Source organism: Sinocyclocheilus rhinocerous, unplaced genomic scaffold (genome assembly GCF_001515625.1).
Source record: "Sinocyclocheilus rhinocerous isolate Xijiao unplaced genomic scaffold, SAMN03320098_v1.1 scaffold1063, whole genome shotgun sequence".
Classification (NCBI taxonomy): domain Eukaryota; kingdom Metazoa; phylum Chordata; class Actinopteri; order Cypriniformes; family Cyprinidae; genus Sinocyclocheilus; species Sinocyclocheilus rhinocerous.
The window spans coordinates 1742921-1765233 of NW_015625586.1; the positions used below are offsets into that span (position 1 = coordinate 1742921).

A 22313-nucleotide genomic window follows, 5' to 3' on the forward strand; every position below is an offset into this window, starting at 1 on the left:
CACCGCGAGTCTTAGTAACTAACTGCTGATTGGCCAAACGAGAAGGACGCGACAGATTTACCCTTCATTGATTGGTTTAAGCTTTGATTGACAGTAAATATGACCAATGGCAAGTAAAAACAAAGTGACCTGATAGTGCAAGACCGCATTAACTATTTATGGCCCGACGTCTTTTTGTCATCTTTTGTTTCAATAGTCCGTACTAAACATACAGAATTATGAATGTTCTGCTCAAATAATACGTATTGTTTGCCTAATACACGCAGGCAGAGAGTAAGTTTAGTCTATGAGTTTAAAGTCACCATTAATTGAAAATCGACAGTTCTTGTTTTTTATGGAATGTTACAGGGTTTACATTCATATGCTCTCGTAATCTTTAATCAAAATTATTTAATAACTTAAGCAAATCCATCATACATAACTTTTGCTAAAAAGCCCTGACGTGACAGAATGTTGTTGTGCAACAAAAATCAGTGTCAGTGCATGTTTTACATAATAGCAGTTCATATATTGTGGTTTTTTAAATATGCAATATTCTATTGTCAGGCATGACGGAGAAAGATGGTTAATACTACGCTCTCACCAGCAATGTGCTCTCACCAGTTAAGTGTGCATGTGCCAAGTTTATTATTTTTTATAAATACCAGTGTGTGAATGGGAAATTTCACTTTATACATAGGACCCCTGGAGCCTAAAAATAAACTTGCCATAAAATATATTTAATGGAAGAGCTGCTTTTAGAAATCTTTATATGGCATTCTACGGAGATAGCATGTTTTTATGACTGTGATGATTTCTTGGTTCAATGCTTGTGCTATACAAGATTGTACAAAGAAATGGGTCACTATGGGTTCCAATTTAAATTCAACTAGTTCACAATGATAACTGTCTTTGCACCATATGGGGACCATAGTGGTCAGCTTTTACTGTATGTTCCCTTGTGTTCATCTTACTTCTACTGTCTCGATAATCTGTATTATAAAATATACAGCTGCAGCTTTGATTAGATGTAATGTGATGTGATGATCCACTGAGTTTTACAGTGAAGATAGTCCACAAAATAAATCCTATGAGCAGAATCTTTGGTTTCCCAAATTGCATGTGGGGTGAGAATATAATTTGTGTTTGTTCAAAATACATTATCTGAAAATTATCTGGTCTCACGCAATTTTAGATAAATTTTTTTTAATTTTTTTTTTTGTAAAGGTAAATTATTTTAGCTGTGTAATCTCATATAAGTGCAGGCAACTCCTGCAATCTGTATAAGCTACTATTTTGTGTCTGCGAGGCAATATGCGTATGGAAATTTTATGCAGATACAGTCATAAAAAAAAAACTAGGATCCATTTGTGGTTACTTTGGGGACTTGAGAACATGAAAATAAAGCTTGAGAATATACTTACACTCAAACGAACCTTGTGCAGATTCTGATGTACATATGGTTTTACAAATTTGAACGATACACAAAGCCTTTCATTCTTGAGGCCCTCGGTGTAGATGTAACTACTTATATTTATAGTCATTAATAGATAATGTAAATATTGAGTACCTTTAATAAAATAACCAAACTCAAGATTAGATTTTTTTAAGTAAACTTTTAAATTACATAACTTTAAAGTCATGATGAAATGGAAGTAGCGACAGTTCGGCAAAGTTTGTTTTCACTGGCAGGTCCAGATATGACATTTTGATTCAACATTACGAAATGAAAAAAAAAATAGATGTGGGCACCATTAATTGAAAATCGACAGTTCTTGTTTTTTATGGAATGTTACAGGGTTTACATTCATATGCTCTCGTAATCTTTAATCAAAATTATTTAATAACTTAAGCAAATCCATCATACATAACTTTTGCTAAAAAGCCCTGACGTGACAGAATGTTGTTGTGCAACAAAAATCAGTGTCAGTGCATGTTTTACATAATAGCAGTTCATATATTGTGGTTTTTTAAATATGCAATATTCTATTGTCAGGCATGACGGAGAAAGATGGTTAATACTACGCTCTCACCAGCAATGTGCTCTCACCAGTTAAGTGTGCATGTGCCAAGTTTATTATTTTTTATAAATACCAGTGTGTGAATGGGAAATTTCACTTTATACATAGGACCCCTGGAGCCTAAAAATAAACTTGCCATAAAATATATTTAATGGAAGAGCTGCTTTTAGAAATCTTTATATGGCATTCTACGGAGATAGCATGTTTTTATGACTGTGATGATTTCTTGGTTCAATGCTTGTGCTATACAAGATTGTACAAAGAAATGGGTCACTATGGGTTCCAATTTAAATTCAACTAGTTCACAATGATAACTGTCTTTGCACCATATGGGGACCATAGTGGTCAGCTTTTACTGTATGTTCCCTTGTGTTCATCTTACTTCTACTGTCTCGATAATCTGTATTATAAAATATACAGCTGCAGCTTTGATTAGATGTAATGTGATGTGATGATCCACTGAGTTTTACAGTGAAGATAGTCCACAAAATAAATCCTATGAGCAGAATCTTTGGTTTCCCAAATTGCATGTGGGGTGAGAATATAATTTGTGTTTGTTCAAAATACATTATCTGAAAATTATCTGGTCTCACGCAATTTTAGATAAATGTTTTTTTTTGTTTTTTTTGTAAAGGTAAATTATTTTAGCTGTGTAATCTCATATAAGTGCAGGCAACTCCTGCAATCTGTATAAGCTACTATTTTGTGTCTGCAAGGCAATATGCGTATGGAAATTTTATGCAGATAGTCATAAAAAAGGTATCCTAGGATCCATTTGTGGTTACTTTGGGGACTTGAGAACATGAAAATAAAGCTTGAGAATATACTTACACTCAAACGAACCTTGTGCAGATTCTGATGTACATATGGTTTTACAAATTTGAACGATACACAAAGCCTTTCATTCTTGAGGCCCTCGGTGTAGATGTAACTACTTATATTTATAGTCATTAATAGATAATGTAAATATTGAGTACCTTTAATAAAATAACCAAACTCAAGATTAGATTTTTTTAAGTAAACTTTTAAATTACATAACTTTAAAGTCATGATGAAATGGAAGTAGCGACAGTTCGGCAAAGTTTGTTTTCACTGGCAGGTCCAGATATGACATTTTGATTAAACATTACGAAATGAAAAACAAAATAGATGTGGGGACTCTCCATAGGCGTAATTGTTTTTATACTGTACAAACCGTAATTTCTATTGCCCTACACCAACCCTACACCTAAACCTACCCCTTACAGGAAACTTTCTGCATTTTTAGATTTTCAAAAAAAAAAACACATTCTGAATGATATATAAGCCTTTTGAAATACGGGGACAATCAAAATGTCCTCATAAATCACCTTCTCGTCTCAAACCAATAAGATGCAGAGGCAAGGTTTCCAGTGTCTGTCTCTTTAATGTCTATTTTACCCTAATCCACGTCTCTTTTTTTTTTTTCCTTAAAAACTTCAAGTATTTGTTGGGAACACAAAAAGTCCAAAAACATTTTTTTTTCTTCTAAAATGCAATGACAAAAAAAAGAAGAAGAAGAAAACAACAGATAACAAGAAAGTAATAACCATCTTAAAACAACTGTTCAATCATTTTATCAAAGCCATAATAGTCATTACCACGAATATCAAGTTATGAATTTCTTAAAAATGTCTAACATCTATCTTACGACTAAAAGAAATTCACCATTTACTTAAAATGTTCACTTTCTGCTTGGCAGTCGGTAAGACTGAACCAACCCACTGATCTTCATTCCCGTCACTATTTTGCTAGTTTTTCTACCAACACAATAGCATAAGTGGTCATAAAAACAACATCAACTTAAGAAACAAAAACTTTAAACCAAAAGCAAAAAAAAAAAAAAAAAATGGTCACAATACATGGGGGGAAAAAAGGGGGAAAAAAATTAAATAGCAACAGCACATTTATAAACATTTCTAAAATAAAACTCCTAATGCACTGCAATTGCAAATCCAAGTGAAGTCCATACACACATGCATTGAGAGACATTATTGATGAGCAATAACTGCCTTGATACATCCAATCGTGCTCTTCGCTTGTGTTGCCACCTGGTGGTAGGAGGCAAACGCTTACAGTACTGGGCATTTTTGAGTATTCAGCTCTGCAATAAACCCAGAGAGCACCGGTGACTGCCTGGACCCACGTCTACAGTGTCTACAGTCTAGTCCATATCCTATAATATGAAACCTGAGCTCTAGACGTGTTACTTTTACAAATGAGTCGGGGAGGTTTTGGAGGTATTACACAAACAGCAGCATTTCCCCAACAACTATCTAATAATTAACCATAAGCCACCGTCTCGACAATCCGCTCTGAAGGAAAAAGAAAAGCAGATGGATTAAGAGAGAGACTGCGGCCCAGTGAAGGAACACACACACACACACTTGACGCCAATCGACTGCATTACAGTACATTTTTGATAAACGACTGGGTTCAGTCTATATACACCAGCCCAGTGAAATGAGGGCCGGTTGAGGTAATGAAATATTTAAAAAAATAAAATAAAATAAAAATTTACGACACTGCACATTCCCTAAACTCTCCGAACCTGCACAGTTTTTCAAAATCACTCATGGACCAGATGGCTCGCTCATGCCGCCATGAAACCCACGCACCTGGTCCGCCAAACACAAACACCTAACAAGCTGGACAAGACGACAATAAATTAAAAAGAGAAAATAAATAATATTCAATCTATCTTCTCTGCCTACAGAGCCTCGCCCAATCAGAGAGCAGGATACTGATATCGATCTCGTTTGGTCCTAGGAGGGGGGCGGGACCTTTGGGAAGATGCTTCAGGTGGGGACGGCACAGTACCTACGTTCCACAGATAAAGACGTACGTACGTCTGTCATCACGAGACGCCGCCATCTCTAAATCTCGAATGCATTTGCTCAGGGATCATTTGCACAGGGTGCTTCATAAGAAATGTTGAGAGGTTCCCCCCAAAAAAGAAGTAGAAAATCTGAGTGATATCGAACAGAAAGCATTCAGCTGAATGATGAAGCAGTAACAAAATAAGAAGACTTAAGAACTTTTGGTTACCAGAATTTTCAGAATAAAACCTAAGAACCCGCAAAAGGAACACAGTGATAAAAGTTTGGAGATACAGCGGCAGATTGAAATGGCCGCGGGGGCGATGCTATGGACTCGTGGGCACTGTCATCTCATCTGTTAGTGAAATCATGGTCAGCGCAGTCTCGTCATTTGCATTATTCCAGATATCTGTATTGCACAACATTGACGTTGGCTCATTTAGTCATATTCAACAATCCATTTTCTTTTCTTTTTTTTATTTCTGTGGAAAATTCTATTTCCCGTAATCCTCAAGCACACAGTCAGTATAAAAGTGTTCTCAGCAGCATCAAAAGCATTATTCATCAGTGTCGTTTAAGTGGATCTGTTTTTCTGAGAGATCCCCATGTCGAATTGGAATGAGTGCTGAGAGTTCATTCAAAAGCATGTGATCCATATCTTCATCTCCAAAGCATGCTTGCTCCTATGATCCACATTTCCCAGAATCCACCTCATCTCTCTTCTTTCCTTGATACTTTTGAGGAATGCCAGGCTGTGGATCTGATATAAAGAAATAAATGGTTTTACAGGATTGCATAAAAATGGATGTTTTTATGCCAACATGGATTGTTGAATAAAGTCGTTATTTTGGTTTTCTTTTTGCACAAAAAGTATTCTCGTAGCCTCAAAAAATTAACGCTGAACAAATGATGTCACATGGACTATTTTAATGATGTCCTTACTACCTTTCTGGGCCTTGACCGTAGTAGTTGTGTTGCAGTCTATACAGGGTCAGAAAGCTCTCGGATTTCATCAAAAATATCTTAATTTGTGTTCTGAAGATTAATGAAGGTCTTACGGGTTTGGAAGGACATGAGGGTAATTATTAACAGAATTTTCATTTTTGGGTGAACCATCTCTTTAATAACTATACAAAAAAAATTGTTTTTATAGAGACCACACTGTAACATCACAACAACAATGATAATAATTAAAAAAAATAATTGGTAAGCTGTATATTATGGCTTTTTTCCACTGCATGGTACGTACGATCAAATAAATGGGAATTTTCTGAATTTTGAGCAATTTGTTACTGCTTTGTACAAGTTGTTATATTAATTATAATTCAAATGCATTTTGGTTTTTTTTTTTTGACCAAAATTGTATTGTTGATCATTGTTGAGAGGGGCCCCTTTTGATTAATTCTAAAAAAGGGCAGGGGCTTAATTTTGAGTGCATATACTGGAAAAAGAGACGAGTTGTCAAAAAACACTTGTTCTTATACTCACCTAATGAAGGTTTTGAAGGCTGCACTCTGGGGATTGATGCACAAAGGCACTCGTTTGCCTTGCTGGTGCTCTGTTATAAAACGATGGATGAGCTCTGAGACGAAGAGAGAAAACAGGTCATCAAAATAGGTCCTTCATGTCAAAAGATGATGGAGATTTAATTGTAACAAAGCGCCAGAGTGAGTCACCTTTGCCCTGCCAGACGGAGTGCATGCTCTGCTCATAGTTGTGGCTGAAAGGGCGATCCGCAGGCGGCTCAAAGTCTCGGGTGTACACCCTCCCGCTGGGCACAGAGTAACAGCACTTACACATGCAGGTGTGGTACCGCAGACGACCCTCATCCAAATACGGATGAGACAGAGCGTCACTGCCCGAGATGCGCTTAGCCTATAGATGGAGACACACACACAGACTATTACCTGAAGAAGAAGAAGAACTGAAGTCATTTTCACTCCAAAATAATAATAATAATAATAATAATACAAAAAAAAAAGTATGAGGTCAAGTGTTTTGTTCTTACTTTGAAGAAGGACACATTAAATTGACCAAAAGTGACAGTAAAGCCACTTAAATAGTTACAACAGATTTCCTTTTCACATGAATGTTGTTCTTTTGAACATATTAAAAAAATACTGAAAAATGTATCACAGTTTCCACAAAAAATATTCAGCAGTGCAACTATTTTCAACAGTGATGAAACAATAATTAGTTCAACAGCAAATCAGCATATTAGACTGATTTCTGAAGGATCATGCGACATTGAAGACAGGCGTAATGATGCTAAAAATTCAGCTTTACTATCACAGGAATAAATTACACTTTAAAATCTAAACCATGTATTCTAAATTGTAAAAGTATCATCGATTACATCAGTGATGATTCACTATATTCTCATTACTCATACAAAACCATATTAAAGGCACAATACGTAAGATTTTCGTAATAAAATATCCAAAAACTACTTGCACAGTAGGGCTGCACAATTAATCAAATTTCTAATCGCGATTACAATTATGGATGCCACAATTACGTAACCGTTCAAAGCGGCAATTAATCGTTCAAAGTCCACTTATGTTATTCTGTGTGCTTAAGATACGTTTTTTTCTTTCTACATGTTATCTTAAGGGTTTTTCCATTGTTTTAGTTTTAGTATAACATTATAAACATTCATATTTTTACTTTTTTTATAATTTAAAGAAGAAACAAATCCGATGTATAGTTGACATTTGAGGCTTAATACTATAGAAAAGCACTAAAGGTTTTTTCAGTTAGAGTGTTTTCAGCTTGTTTATTTTCATATAAAAATACGCCATGCAGTTGCATCAAACAATGGTATAAACATCTTCAATGTAAATTGTGATAATCGTAATTAATAATCGCAATTACAATTTCAAGGGAATAATCGACAATTATGATTTTTGTCATAATCGTGCAGCCCTATTGCACAGTGCGATATATTTCATGCAGTTGTGTATTTAAGTTATCCCAAAAGTTCCCAAGTATTTGTAAATCCAGAGAAATTCCGATTTTAAATAATGGCTGGTCCCTGGTCATTGTCGCCTATCAATGACGTAATATCCACATATCCTCAATTTCCGCTTGTAGAAACGGTGGTGCCTGCGTCCCAATGTGCATACTACCCATCCTAAATTCTATGTGATATTAGTAATTTTCAATACTATTTAGGGCAGATAGGGTAGATAGTATGCACATTGGGACGCAGGGTATGGCAACACACGGACACTAATGCTGCTGTACAGATAGACTAAATCCATTACGGATGTCGCGAATAAATCGAAAATGAAATGAAAAGTGTTGACCGCAGCATTAAATTTAGATCTGCTCAATGTTGCACCATGATTTTTATATGCGTTTTTACAGTGTTGCGCATTATAACCAATCACACACGAGTCCGTTGAGCTTATGAATGCAATGGCCAATCAGAGGCGTTCAGATGAGTTTTTTGTCCACTGCACGCACTCGCTGACTGAATTCAGCTCTCGCGCGAATTCTCTCATCATAAACCACTAAGTGCAGATGTACGTATGACAAGAGATTCATTCATCAAACCGTGTATAGACAGCTTTACTGATTATAACTGGAGTTTTCTGAGAGTGCTTAAACTCACGCTAAACTTAAGTCAGTCATATGTTCTTTAACAATGTAAATGTTCTTTGCTCGCATTCTCTGTATAATTTATTCGCTGTTTGAATAACTGTGGAAGGTACAGGTAATAAAAAAATTATAATTAATTACCTCATCCGTGAAAATCGGCCTTCAAAGCTTCATCAAGCTTCGCCTTTGTTATTGTTTTGAATAATGCGACCTCTAGTGGCGAAAACTTACATATTGTGCCTTTAACGCATCTAAGTAGGAGTTACAAACCAAACAGGAAGCATTACAAATATGTGACCCTGGACCACAAAACCAGTCATATGGGTCAATTTTTTTAAATTGAGATTTATACATCACCTGAAAGCTGAATAAATAAGCTTTCCATTGATGTATGGTTTGTTAGGATAGGAGGGTGAGGGTGCAAAAAAAATCGAAATATTGAGAAAATCGCCTTTAAAGTTGTCCAAATGAAGTTCTTAGCAATGCATATTACTAATCAAAAATTAAGTTTTAATATATTTACAGCAGGAAATTTACAAAATATTTTCATGGAAGATGAACTTGATACATGAATATTCTAATGATTTTTGGCATATAGAAAGATCAATAATTTTGACCCCTACTAATACTACTACATACTAATGTATTTTGGGCTATTGCTACAAATATATCCGTGCTACTTATGACTGGTTTTGTGCTCCAGGGTCACATATTTATTTTAACAGTGTGCTTTATATGTAAATGTTATAAAATACAACTACAGAAGCGTGTATACAGCCGCAAAATAACTATTACTTTAAGTATAGGCCATAAATAAATCACACAAAAACATTAGCCAAAATGCAGACAGTTATTGTGATCTAGAAAAGTCATACTCACTGGATCAAAAACTAGCATGCGGCACAAAAGATGAACAGCTTCATGTGTTGCTCCATCTGACAACATGTACAGAACAGACAGCGAGGGCTAAGAGACAGAAAGCACAAATAAAAGTTAGAATATTGTATTTGATTTGAGGACAGATTTGTGCATGACATCTTTATGGACTAATAAATCATTGTAAAGGAGGGTACTGAACTGGTTTGTGGGGTCCTCTAAGAATGTGCGCTCGTGCTCCTTCACACGCGGATGCCATGGCAGAAAGAGGAGGAGTCCCGAGGAGATCAGTGATCAGATCCAACTGAGAGAAAAAGAGAGGAGGAGAAACACTTTAATTCAGTATTTCTCAAAATCTAATTTATTAAAGGGACCTAATTTTCAGCAAGATTAGAGTGTATATTAAAACAAGATCCTTTAATATATAGTAGCGGTACGTAAACGTTTGAGGTCGGTATGACTTACTTAATGTATTTTGAAAGAAGGCTCTTATGTTTACCAAAGCTGCATTTATTTGATACAAAAAAAATAGCCAGCAATATTTTGAAATATGGTTACAATTTGAAATAACTGTTTTCAATTTGAATATATTTTTACAATTCCTGTGATGGTAAAGCTTAATTTTCATTATTTCATTACTAATTTACAGTCTTCAGTGTCACGCGATCCTTCAGAAATCATCCTAATATGCTGATTTGGTGCTCAAGAAACATTTTTTAATCAATGTTGAAAACAGCTGTGCTGCTTTTGTTTCTGTAAATGGGATTTTTTTCCCCCAGATTTCTTTAATAAACAGTGCCCAAACTTTTGAACGGTAGTGTACATTATTACCTGTTGTATGGGGCTCTGAGCCTGGAAAAGAATACGTCTGCCCAGCAACTCTGCGAAGATGCAGCCTACAGACCAGACATCTATAGATGAAGTGTAATGCTGGCATCCCATCAGAACCTCTGGAGCACGGTAATACTGGGTCACCACCTCCTGGGTCATGTGACGAGAAGGATCCGGCTCCTCCACTCGCGCCAGGCCAAAGTCACAAATCTAAACGAGAAGGAAAAGTGACATCTCATTTTGCCATTATTATTTGATTGAGCACATTTGATGTACACATTACCTTTAGCAGACAGTTGCTGTTGACCAGCAGGTTCCCTGGTTTGATGTCTCTGTGCAGAATCCCTGCAGAATGCAGGTACTTCAGCCCTGCGAGAAACAGAGAGAGGACATCTCATAAAGGACATTGACAGTGACATAAAGGAAGAACATATCACACAACCAAGCGCCAACTGTCCTAATTAGAAAATTAATACTTCCTGCACTTGCTAAAACCAACACCTGTGTTGTTAGAGGTACTTTGCCTCCACTAGTTCATGTCATAATTTGAAAGGCAGGCACACAAAACAAAATGAAAGGAAATATCTGAAGTATCTGGTGCTTTTTCGTAAGAATAAATGTATTGTTTTTCATCCAGCCAAAGTAAGTGACAGTAATGATTCAAAAGACTTCCATTTCAAATACATGCTGTTCTTTTAAAGTTTATATTGATAACATAATCCTAAAAAATACCACAAAAATATTGATAATAATGAGAAATGTTTTTTCCAAGTTCCAAATCAGCATATTAGAATGATTTCTGAAAGATCAGAAACTTTATTGAAGACATGCTGAAAACTCAGCTTTGCCATCACAGGAATAAATTATTAAAATATATTCATATAGAAAACACTTATTTTATACTGCAATAATATTTCACATCATTGCATCATTTCACATACTGAATTTCTGATAGAATAAATGCAGCTTGGATGAGCATAATAGACCCTCTTTCAAAAACCTCTTTCAACAAACCTTAAACTTCTGAACAGTAGTGTGTATAAAATAAAATCCTAACTAAAATAATGATGAAAACCATAAAATGACCACAATGGACAAGCACCAATAACAAACCTGTGAAATCACACATCAATCTCATATACGGGTACAATTACTCTTGCTCTCCACTAATAGTGTGGCAACGTTAACACAACATTTTATGTACATTCACTGTATGATATCGGATTTTGGTATTCAAAGCATTTCACAAGTACGACGCCATTAATATTGTCAGCCCTACTCCAGATTCATTATAAACAAATACAGCCTCAGCTAAAAGATTCACCGGACTCGCCCAGCAACAAGAGTAAAAAGTGCCCCAAACAAGATTAACAGTTCAGTGGGATTTTGCTAACAAATTTTATTTTCAGAACATAAGATTAAAGCTTCACAGGATGATTACAAGGTCAAAGATAATCCCATTCTGCAACACAGGCATATAACACATCAAACGTTCATCTGTCCTGATTAAATACTCCAGATTCCCAAAATTAAAAAAAAAAGAAAAATGTAATCCAAAAGTGACATATGCCCATGTGAACTCACCCCTGAGTATCTGGTAGAGGAACACCTTGATGTGATCGGTGGTGAGAGGCTGAGGGGAAACGATGACTTTATGTAGGTCACTCTGCATGAGCTCAGTGATCACGTATCTACAGACCCAGTTAAGAAAACAACTGACCTGCAAAACACCTACAGCCACAATAACAACTTCTACTATATGTTAGGGCTGCAAAACGATTAATCGCGTTCAAAATAAAAGTTTATGTTTACATACTATATGTGTGTGTACTGTGTATATTTATTATGTATATATAAATACACGCACACATATATGTATATATTTTTTAAATATATGTTTGTATATTTATACTTGTATATAATTTATACTATATATAAATATTTTATATATAAAATTTCCTTTATACATGTATGTGTGTATTTACATATAGGGTTGGGTACTGTTCACATTTTAACCGGTACGGTACCGGTAGCAGGATTCATATTTAAACCGCCTTTTTGCATTTTAATATTCACAGACACTCGTTCATATCGCGATTCGAATTAAGGTGGCAGTGGCTACTTTTGATTTAATCGTCCAAAATTGACGAATTCCGTGTCATTCCGCGCTATAGAGTAAATTACGTTTTTATGAATGGACTCCGCGATCCCGTCCGCGTTTTCTCAGAAAAACCATATGGCCCTAGAAATGTAACCACACTTCAGAACATTAAGGCTTGCCCTGTGTGTTGTTTGAACGAGTTGCAGAGGTGACCTCACGTCACAGGGTCTCTCTTTCTCTCTTCAAAGGTTTGGGGTCTGTAAGATTTATTTATTTATTTAAATCTCTTATGCTCACCAAGGCAGCATTTAATCCAAAATACAAAAAAAAAAAAGAATATTGTAAAATATTATTACAATTCAAAATAACTGTTTTCTATTTTAATATAGCTGAAATCAATTCGAAATAGACCATTTATGTAACATTTGTCTATGTAACATCTGTTACAAAGATCTATTGTCCTTGCTCAAAAAAAAATCATAAAAAAAAAACCTTACTGACCTCAGAACAGTAATGTATATTAATTGTATTAAACTGATATAATAAAATGGTATATTTTTGTGAAATATTTCTATTGTTTGAAAAGTATCCTTTAGATTTTAAAATGATACATTTCGTTTGATAATTTGCATATAATTCAATAACATTCATTCATTTTCAAGCGTGCTTTGCGTCGTGGCCGCATCACCACCTCGGGTGTGCATTATTTTTCTAATAATTCAATAGCCTGTCGTCAATTATTCCGTACAAAAGTAATACAAGAGTAATATATTTCTGTTACATGTGAAACCGTACTTTTATTTTGACAGGTTGCCATGAAGTTTTTGTGTGTATACAGTATGATGGTGCTAGTTTTCACAAATGAAACGGTAAAATTCTCGTGAAGTGACTCTCACAGCAGCTCTGGAGATTAAGTTTTTGTGTTCATGCCATCATATAGTGAGACGCAGAGGCCGAAAATCACCGCGAGCCTCACGCGTGCTTCAGTATTTGTGTAGTAAACAAAACCGCGTTTCCGCCATTCATACATACAGAGGCAAGCGGAACATGCAGGATTCATATTTAAACCGTCTTTTTGCATTTTAATATTCACAGACACTAGTTCATATTGCGATTCGAATTAAGTGGCAGTGGCTACTTTTGATTTATTCATCCAAAATTGACGAATTCCGTGTCATTCCGCGCTATAGAGTAAATTACGTTTTTATGAATGGACTCCGCGATCCCGTCCGCGTTTTCTCAGAAAAACCATATGGCCCTAGAAATGTAACCACACTTCAGAACATTAAGGCTTGCCCTGTGTGTTGTTTGAACGAGTTGCAGAGGTGACCTCACGTCACAGGGTCTCTCTTTCTCTCTGTAGTGTATGCGCCCAGATGCGTTCTCAGGTACCGAAATTTGGCAACGATTGATTTAACGTGAATTTTTCTTTTATACATGTATTTACATATACATAAAAAATATACTCAGTACACACATATAGTATGTAAACTAGTGCTGTCAAACAAATAATCGCGATTAATCGCATCCAAAATAAAAGTTTTTGTTTATGTAATATATGTGTGTTTTGGAGCCCTAATATTTGTATAATCTATTACTGTGGCAGTGGAATTATTTTAAAGGTTTTCTAGCATTTTGCACTTCCTAACACAGCTACTTGCAAATTTACTCGCCAAAGCTAATTGTCACTTGTATTTGGCGCTTGGCAGGGTGTTAATTTTGGATGTTGGATGCAAACCAGGACATTCATAAATTAATAAGTGCAAAACCAGCTTCACATTATGTTAAACCAAAGTTAAAAATAAATACTAGCCTGTGCTGTAAAAATTTATATTATAAAGATTAAAAGTTCCAAATTCTAAGTCACTGCAAAACAGAAAATACACATATATGCAAGTTACATTCAATATTAATACACCAATTTGCTCTGCAAACAGCTAAACTCTTTACACAGTATTTTCCTTGTCTTCACATGTTTGGGTCATGTTCGGGTCTGCCTTTACTCCATGTCTCCCACTTTCACATTGATAACATAAAGTACAACACTGATAGACATGCAAATACAGCTACTGCGGTTCAACGTTATACCATCTGCCGCATGATATATACCGTCAAACACTCCTAATGGAAACAAATCAACTACTTAAAGGGATAGTTCACTTAAAAATAAAAATTCTGTCATCATTTACTCACCTTCAAGTTGTTTCAAACTTGTATGAGTGTCTTTCTTCTGCTGAACACAAAAGATGATATTTTGAAAAATGTGGGTAACCTAACAGTTGCTAGAAACCATTGACTTCTATTGTATTGTTTTCCCATAATATGGAAGTCAATGGCTGTCAGCAACTGTTTGTTTCCCAACATTCTTCAAAACATCTTCTTTTGTGTTCAGCAGAAAAAAAGAAGCTCACACAGGTTTAGAACAACTTTCTTCAGATGAACACAGATGAAGACAATCCACCTCTGAAGACACTGATGCATCATCTGGGTTCATATGTGTTACCATTGTGTTTCTTTGTGCGGTTTTTTTAAGCATCAGCTTTGGGGGTCCTGTACACTTGCATTATATGGACTAAAAAAAAAAAAGATTATTTTTCTAAAAAAAAAAATCAGTCATACATCTGATCTGGGATGGCATGAGTACAAATAAATAATGAGAGAATTTTCATTTTTGAGTGGAACATCCCTTGAATCCCCCTAGTACTGAGGCACGAAGAGAATAAAATAATAAAGTTAAAAAGTATCAGAGGGGGAACAACTTCAGGTGAAGCATGAGTCTGAAGGATACATCTCCTCAAAGCAGTCGATTTGTGGAGGTTGGAGAATGTCAAGGGCAGACAGCACCTACCAAAGCAAATTCCCATCATTACAAAAAACATGCAATCAAGTTCCAAAACTGGAAACACACACACCGTCTTTCACAATAAACCCATTCTCTCTTTTCATGCCCACCCATGCATGCAAGCTTCCCTTTTCCACCTGCAAAACTTACATTGTCATGTTTAAAGAAACACAGCATCCGGAGTTCCCTGAACACACGTTTGCAGGAGACCAGGTTCTGGAAGACATTCGGCATTTTCTTCAGAGCCACCTTACGTCCATTCCGAGGGTCCGTCACAGACCTATCAATGCAAATGGATAGCCAGAGTGTGCAATATAACACCACTGCCAAAACTTTGGGATTTGGTCAAATTTTAATTAAACTTTAAAACACACTGAAAAAGAATTTTTAAATTGTAAACATTTTACAATATGACTGTTCTTACTGCATTTGTAATCAAATAAATGCTGCCAAGGTGAGACTTTAAAAAACATTTTTTTTACAGATGCCAAACTTTTGAATGGTAGTGTAACAACATGACAGACGGTCATCTTAAATCAGTGTGCTAAGATGACAGCAGGACTTACCAGACCACCCCAAATGCACCATAACCGATAGGCCGATCAGGCTCCATTTCAGCAGGACTTGGAACCTCACTTGCTGGGTTACTGTGAGGTTGTGGGATGGCCGCACCTCCGCCTGCGCTGCCCCCAAGAGACGCCGGGTGTCTGGGAGTCCCAGCGGGAGCGTTGGGTCCAGTCGGATTTGGTGTTGCGCTGAGGCCCGTTGAGGTAGTGCCGGTCGTGGTGTTGACACAAAAATACTTGTGGCCTAAGTCTGATCCAGGGAACAAGTTACCACACACTGTTGGCCGAGAGGATCCATGGAAAGCCATCCTACATGATAAACACAGGTGAGGAATTGTCATTAAAGCGATTGTCCACCAAAACAATAACAATTCTGTCAGCATCTGAAGAATGCTGATAACCAGACGGCTTCAGTTCTCATCGATTTCTATGGTATTTTTTGTCCATACAATGGAAGTCAATGGGAACCGAAACAGTTTAGTTACCAACATACAATAAAATATACATTAAATTGTTTTCCACAGAAAAAAGAAAGCCATACAGATCTGGAGTGACATGAAGGCGAGTAAAGTATGACAGAATTTTCGCTTTAAGTGAACTATCCCTTTAAATTGATTACCTGCAGTCCTAAAATTTCTATAAACACAAATTTCTTATTATGAGACCAAACTATGCACCAAACTGACAGAAAATCCTGGCAAATTTACTAGCCAAAGCTAATTTTCACTTGTATTTGGCGATTGGCAAGGTGTTAATTCTGGACCCTGGATGCAAACCAGGACATTCGTAACAAATTAATAAGTGCAAAAACAGCTTCATATTATGCTAAACTTGAGATGTACCAAAATTACAGAAAATTCCCACAAAATTTTCATGGAACACAAAAGGAATAAAACAGGCATCATCCATTGAATCTCAATTAAATGCCATTCATCAGTTTGCAACATCAGTTCTCATGTGTGTCATAACCAAACTCCAAGTCTGAATATGTAGAATGTGAAATGACATTCAAAATCTGCATTGCAGTTTCCAGTGAAATATGCCTTTTATTTTTGCTTGCTCCTTATACAAAGTTACCATATGACTTGAGAATATAGGGTAGAAATAGCTCTTGTCATTTTGGGGGCTTAAAAGTTGTGGTCACATTAAAGTTTTATATGACACGTTATAATGTTTAAATGTATGTATTATATAAATGTAACTATTCCTTTCAACGATGTTGTCTGAATAGCCGTGATAGCACTATGGTAATTTGTTAAGGTGAAGACTTCCCCAACAGTTAACCAGTCCAAAAAGAATTAGGTATAAATAAATAACAAAATATTGAACCTAAACATAGGTAAATATTAGGAAATACAAGTTGTTGAGCCAGTGTTTACTTCCTGCAGCCGCATTGCAACAGTGCAGCTCACTCAGAAACATTACTAGACCAAATGCATGCCAAAGGTTGATGTACTTTAATCATGTGCTCGGTCGGTGGTCTGACAGCACATTTCTGTTATATCAGTGTGAATAGCCTGCAAAAACTTGTGCTTGCAGCACGTCTGGAAAGTTCACATCAGTCTTGTTCCTCATCTTTGTTCGCAAGCTGCTGTTGTTCCTCTATAAACACAAGCTAACAAGCTACCCTTCAATGACACAACTTGCTACAAGGTTAATATTTAAGCTGCTATTAGCCCTTCCACATACCACAGCAGCCCATATCTCAATCCTCTACATTTTTTGTTTAGTTTGATAGTATTTCAAGTCAGTTAACTCTAATAATAATGTAGCTAACGCGACCTCACCAGCTGTTACCTCCGGCTAGCTAGCTAATTAATCTGCTCTGTGACCTATATATGATATTTATATGCACAAACGGTCCATTTCAGAGCGAAAATAACAACATAAAGTGAATATAACCCAACATAATGCACACAGAAAAGGAAAGGTGAGCTGTAACTCGTAGTAAAGGCCGATAATGTCGGTTTATTGGCTGCAGATGTTTGTAAAGTGTTAGCTTTAGCACAGCGGCTAACCTCTCGGAATTGATGGCAGCGGCGGCGGAGCTCAGATCTTCATGACGGACGCTGGCGGATCGCAGCGCTCTCCTTGCATTTCTGCTCGCTTTAAATCCTTCTGCTGCAGCCGGCTCCAAACCTGAACTGTCTCGCCGTGTTCCTCTCTCTCTCTGATCTGGAAATCAGCTGTTGGAATTAGCGGTGGAGAGGGAGAAGGAGGAGTTGGAAGAGGGGGATGGAGTGAAAGAAAGGAGGGATGAGTGTGTGGGGGAGGGGAGGACCACCGGTGTAAACAATGCGAGGGACGCGGTTTAACCGTTCACTGTTTTCTGCTAATTATACACTCACCATGCTTTACAGGAATAGGGCACAAATTGCAGAACCAGAAACTTTTTTCTTAAAAAAATAAAAAAGGTAAATATTAGTTTTAAGAGGTTTACTATAATCTGAGACTATAAAATTGTGTGATGCACAATTATCATCACTCGTTTTTGTGTTCATTTATTTTAACAGGTTTATCAAGCGGGGTAACAGGTTTGAAAGGTTGAGCTTGATGAATGCAGTTAATACTAAAATTTGTGGAAAAACTGTGAAAGTGAAACAATATTTGCTATAAGGTCCCATTATAATATTATAAATTAAAAATGTATTAATATATACATGATAAATATACACAGTATACACACACATATATTATGTAAACAAAAACTTGATTAGTTTGACAGCACTACTTATTATATAAATATTACATATAATATTTATTAATATCTCCACCAATTAGGCTTTTTCCCATAATTTATGTTGTCTTGCTCTATTTTCATTTAGCACTTTTTATTGTATTTTAGTGTTTCGCACAACAACGCTGCAATTGCTTTGGCAATACATTGTACAAATATTTGCCATGCCAATAAACCACCATAAAACTAAAAACTGAAGCCATGTATCAGAAATATTATGACCTATGATATTACTAGTCTAAAAGGGCAAGACCTCTGAGGTGGGACAGGCATTTGATGTTTTTAAAACTAGCTATATTTCATGCTACGTTAATGACGTGATTTATTTTTATTTTTTTGTATTTTTGGATGTGACATTTAATAGTTAAATACATTCAGAATTTTAAAAAAAAGGTTAAATAAAACATTTTTTAAATATTTATTTTAATAAAAAAGTAGGATTTGTGAAAAATGTAATGTTACACCATTATGTACTATATTAGCAGAAAAGTGTCATCCATTTCTTTTAAAGGGATTTCTTTTATGATGCAATTTCAAGTTTTCCTTTCTCTTTGGAGAGTTACAAGCTGAAAAATAATGTGTTTTTTGAACATTAAAGCATGTCAACATATTCTGTTACACCAAATACACAAAATAATGATCTTTAAAAAAGCATCATATGACCCCTTTAAAATAATCACTTTTCAATTTCTAACACTATAGCAACTGTGTGTAATGTCAGCTGCAGAAAAGCACCAGGTAACTTCACATACACATGATATCCCAATAAAGCAAGTGAGACCGCAGTTAGTTAAATGCAGTATAATTAGGTGCATGTTCATTATACAGAGATTATTTAGGATAAGAGCACAGCGACACCAACACATATTGGCGTTAAACAAGCATCCACACAAACAGAACTGGAAACATAGGTTACAGATCTTATGCAACATAATCAACATTATTACATCTGTTTAACGTCTTTAGTTAAAAAAAAAAAAAAAGATCAAGATCAATGAGAAAAATATCAAAGGAGGCATTGAACAATAGATGCTTTTATAGCACTCACATACTACGTACATTACAAATATAAATATTTTGTCCTTGTGACCATCTTTAAACCCTTTTTCAATCCTTCGCAGGGATTAATGAGAGGAAATGACACTATATTTCATCCCCTCAAATGTTCAAGTTCGGTGGAGGTGTCATTTATGTCAAGATCATTTATGATGCATTGATCTCTTACAACAGAGTAAATTCATTTATAAAACGTATCTCGTCTGGATTTCAAGATCATGTAGCTATGAGCCATTATTATATAAGGAAAGGTTGGGAGGCATAATGTGTCCATTCCTCTTAGTGTTCTACATTCCTCAACACTGGATTTTTTATAATTAACTGGGACAGCACTTAATAACAGCCTACATTTAAAACCAGTGATCTCTCCAATGGGACTCTGCGAGGAAATGTACTGACACCCAAACCAGTCGTCCATCAGATCTTCCTAGGCTCTTCTTCTAAACACTTTCAGTCTGTATCCATTAGACCAGATCAAAGAGTACGGGGAAAAAGCAATCCAGGGAGACTTGCTGCTCTGCCTGCACATAAAAGCATGTGTGAAGCAGGGTGATGTTTCTTGAGTTCATTCAAAAGTCACATTTATTTTGAGGAGAGTCGTTCAGTTCTTTCTCAGTCCCAGCAAGATTTGAGGTGGATGAGAGAGGTGGGGTAACGGGTAGGTTTACATTGTGTTGGCATTTCCATGGCAGCCTGGAGTGAGAAAACATTGTTTGGTTTGATTGGTGACAAACTGCATCTAGAAGATGGACAATGCCATTACAAAAATACATACACACACACACACACACACAAACATATATATATGTATACATATGTGTGTATCTGTATATTTAAATTTGTTATCAAGTAGTTTACAATAGTAGTTTACAATAGTGAACGCAAAAAGTAAAATACTGTTAAGAAATCAAGAGCATGTTTTTACAGTTTCTAAATGAAAGGAAAAAAAATATTTTTAATAATTCTCATTTAAATGCACCAGTAAAATAAAACTGATCGAGCAGTAATGTTTACCTATACAACATATTTCACTATATTTTTTATAAACATATAAAATATTTTAAGGTACTCTACCATTTAAATGGGATCAGTAAGTTGTTGTTTTTTTTTCTGAAAGAAATGAATACTTTTATTCAGCAAGGATGCATTAAGTTGATCAAAAGTGAGAGTAAAGATATTTATAATGTTACAAATGATTTCTAAAGCAAAAAAGTGCTGTTCTTTAGAACCTTCTAATCACCAAAGAATCCTGAAATAATAATGCATTACGGATTCCACAAAAATATTAAGCAGAACTGTTTTTAACATTGATAATAATAATAACCATAACAAAAATAAATCAAATTCTAAAGCATATCAAAATAAAATATATTATTTTTAACTGTATTAATATTTCACAATTACAATATTTTAATCAAATAAATGCATCCTTGGTGAACATAAGAGAGTTCTTTCCAAAACAGTCATAAATCTTACAAACTTGGGGATTTCCGATATAAAATTTCTGAATGACAATATAAATGAACCACTGAATTGATTAATTTAATTAAGCCAGTTGATGGCCAAATTAAAATCTCTGTGGCATTCAAGTCTGTGGCAGCGAAACCGTCGTAAATATGTTGTGAATATCTGATATACCTGTCCAGGTTGGGCCCATCCTCTTAGATTTCTCGGTCGCCACTGAACTGCTGCTGCTGCTGATGCTGATGGGGCAAGGAACACTGGGGTCCATCTGGTTTGCGTGCGTGGCCATGTGACCCTGCAGCTGCGTGGGTGTCTTGCAGTGTACCCCGCACAGCTGGCATAACAGCACCCCGCCTGGGCCTGAGCCACGGCCGACCCCACTGTCCTTCCACTCTTGCCCATGGTGCTTCTGAGCGTGGACACGCAGGTACGTCAGTGTGGTGAAACCTATGACGAAAAAGAATGATTTTTATGAAAAGCCTTATTGTTTTCTTGTCACTTTCTTAGTGCTGTAAATTATTCAGGGAACTTTCTAACGTGATACATTAGTAAAATCCTCAATTTAAAACTTGACAACAGGTCCCAAAATATGCAGTTCAACTGTTATTTGTTTAAAATCCCATGATATGGAATTGAAAATTTGTGAATCTTTTATATTATTTTTTTTAAAGTGATTTGGGTCTACAGTGGTTGCAGGGTATGTTTTTGATTTACTAAAAAGAATCAGCTCATTAGAATAATTTGTTTGTAAATGGTAGGGATGCACCGATACTTAAACTGTGATAATGTGAGACATGTTGAAGGTGTCTGAATAAATTTTGGTTTAACTATCTATTTGATAAATGACGTTAACCAACTAACATTATACATCCTCTTTTGGTTTCTGTACCCAATATTTTAAAAATGTACAAATGCAATGAAAATATTGGTATCGGTACTCGGTATCGGCAAGTACCAAAAATAAAAGTATCGGTATCAGGCGAGTACTGGAAAAAGTGGTATCGGTGCATCCCTAGTAAATGGAATTATGCTGAAAGAGTAAGGAGTAAAATGAAAACATAGCAATGTTTCCTTCACCATTATTCAGTGATGGTGCTCAGTCTACAGAGACATAGTAAAAGATTAATAATGAATTAACATAAGTTATAGTCTGAAATAAATGTGATGAGGTGAGACAATAAATAGTCGACGTGTTTTTGAGATGTCACTGGCTGCATGCAAAAACATAGCACAACGAGAATAATCCAATTCTCATTTTTATTTAGTCATTTCTTTAGTGATTCATTTGAAAGGACTCACTAAAATGATTGGTTTGAATTAAAAGAATTCTAACAAATTATTTGCCATATTCGTCAGAGCAGTTGTTGAATTTTTATCTTACTTCTGATATCTGTTTACAC

General features: G+C 35.7%; 1 protein-coding gene across 1 annotated transcript; it reads right to left on the bottom strand.

Annotated features, from left to right (window-relative positions):
* Window positions 1–3887: 3887 nt before the first annotated feature.
* Window positions 3888–17920, bottom strand: LOC107754939 (serine/threonine-protein kinase NLK2-like). The gene is made up of 12 exons (XM_016571588.1): window positions 17675–17920; window positions 15657–15965; window positions 15241–15370; window positions 15037–15092; window positions 11732–11838; window positions 10431–10516; window positions 10148–10357; window positions 9519–9620; window positions 9320–9406; window positions 6514–6712; window positions 6326–6419; window positions 3888–5597 (listed from the first exon to the last, which is right to left on the bottom strand). Exons 2-12 carry the CDS (start codon window positions 15962–15964, stop codon window positions 5549–5551), a joined length of 1428 nt encoding a protein of 475 aa, XP_016427074.1. The 5' UTR covers window position 15965; window positions 17675–17920; the 3' UTR covers window positions 3888–5548.
* Window positions 17921–22313: the final 4393 nt, after the last annotated feature.

What these genes read in the sequence shown, in the direction of transcription:
- LOC107754939 (XM_016571588.1), bottom strand. Translation starts at nt 15,964, where the DNA reads ATGGCTTTCCATGGATCCTCTCGGCCAACAGTGTGTGGTAACTTGTTC. An exon ending in GTTTCTTTAAACATGACAAT is followed by an intron (nt 15,093 to 15,240) that starts GTAAGTTTTGCA and finishes TTGCTTTGGTAG; the next exon opens with GTGCTGTCTGCCCTTGACAT. An exon ending in ATCGACTGCTTTGAGGAGAT is followed by an intron (nt 11,839 to 15,036) that starts GTATCCTTCAGA and finishes CTGGGTCTGTAG; the next exon opens with ATACGTGATCACTGAGCTCA.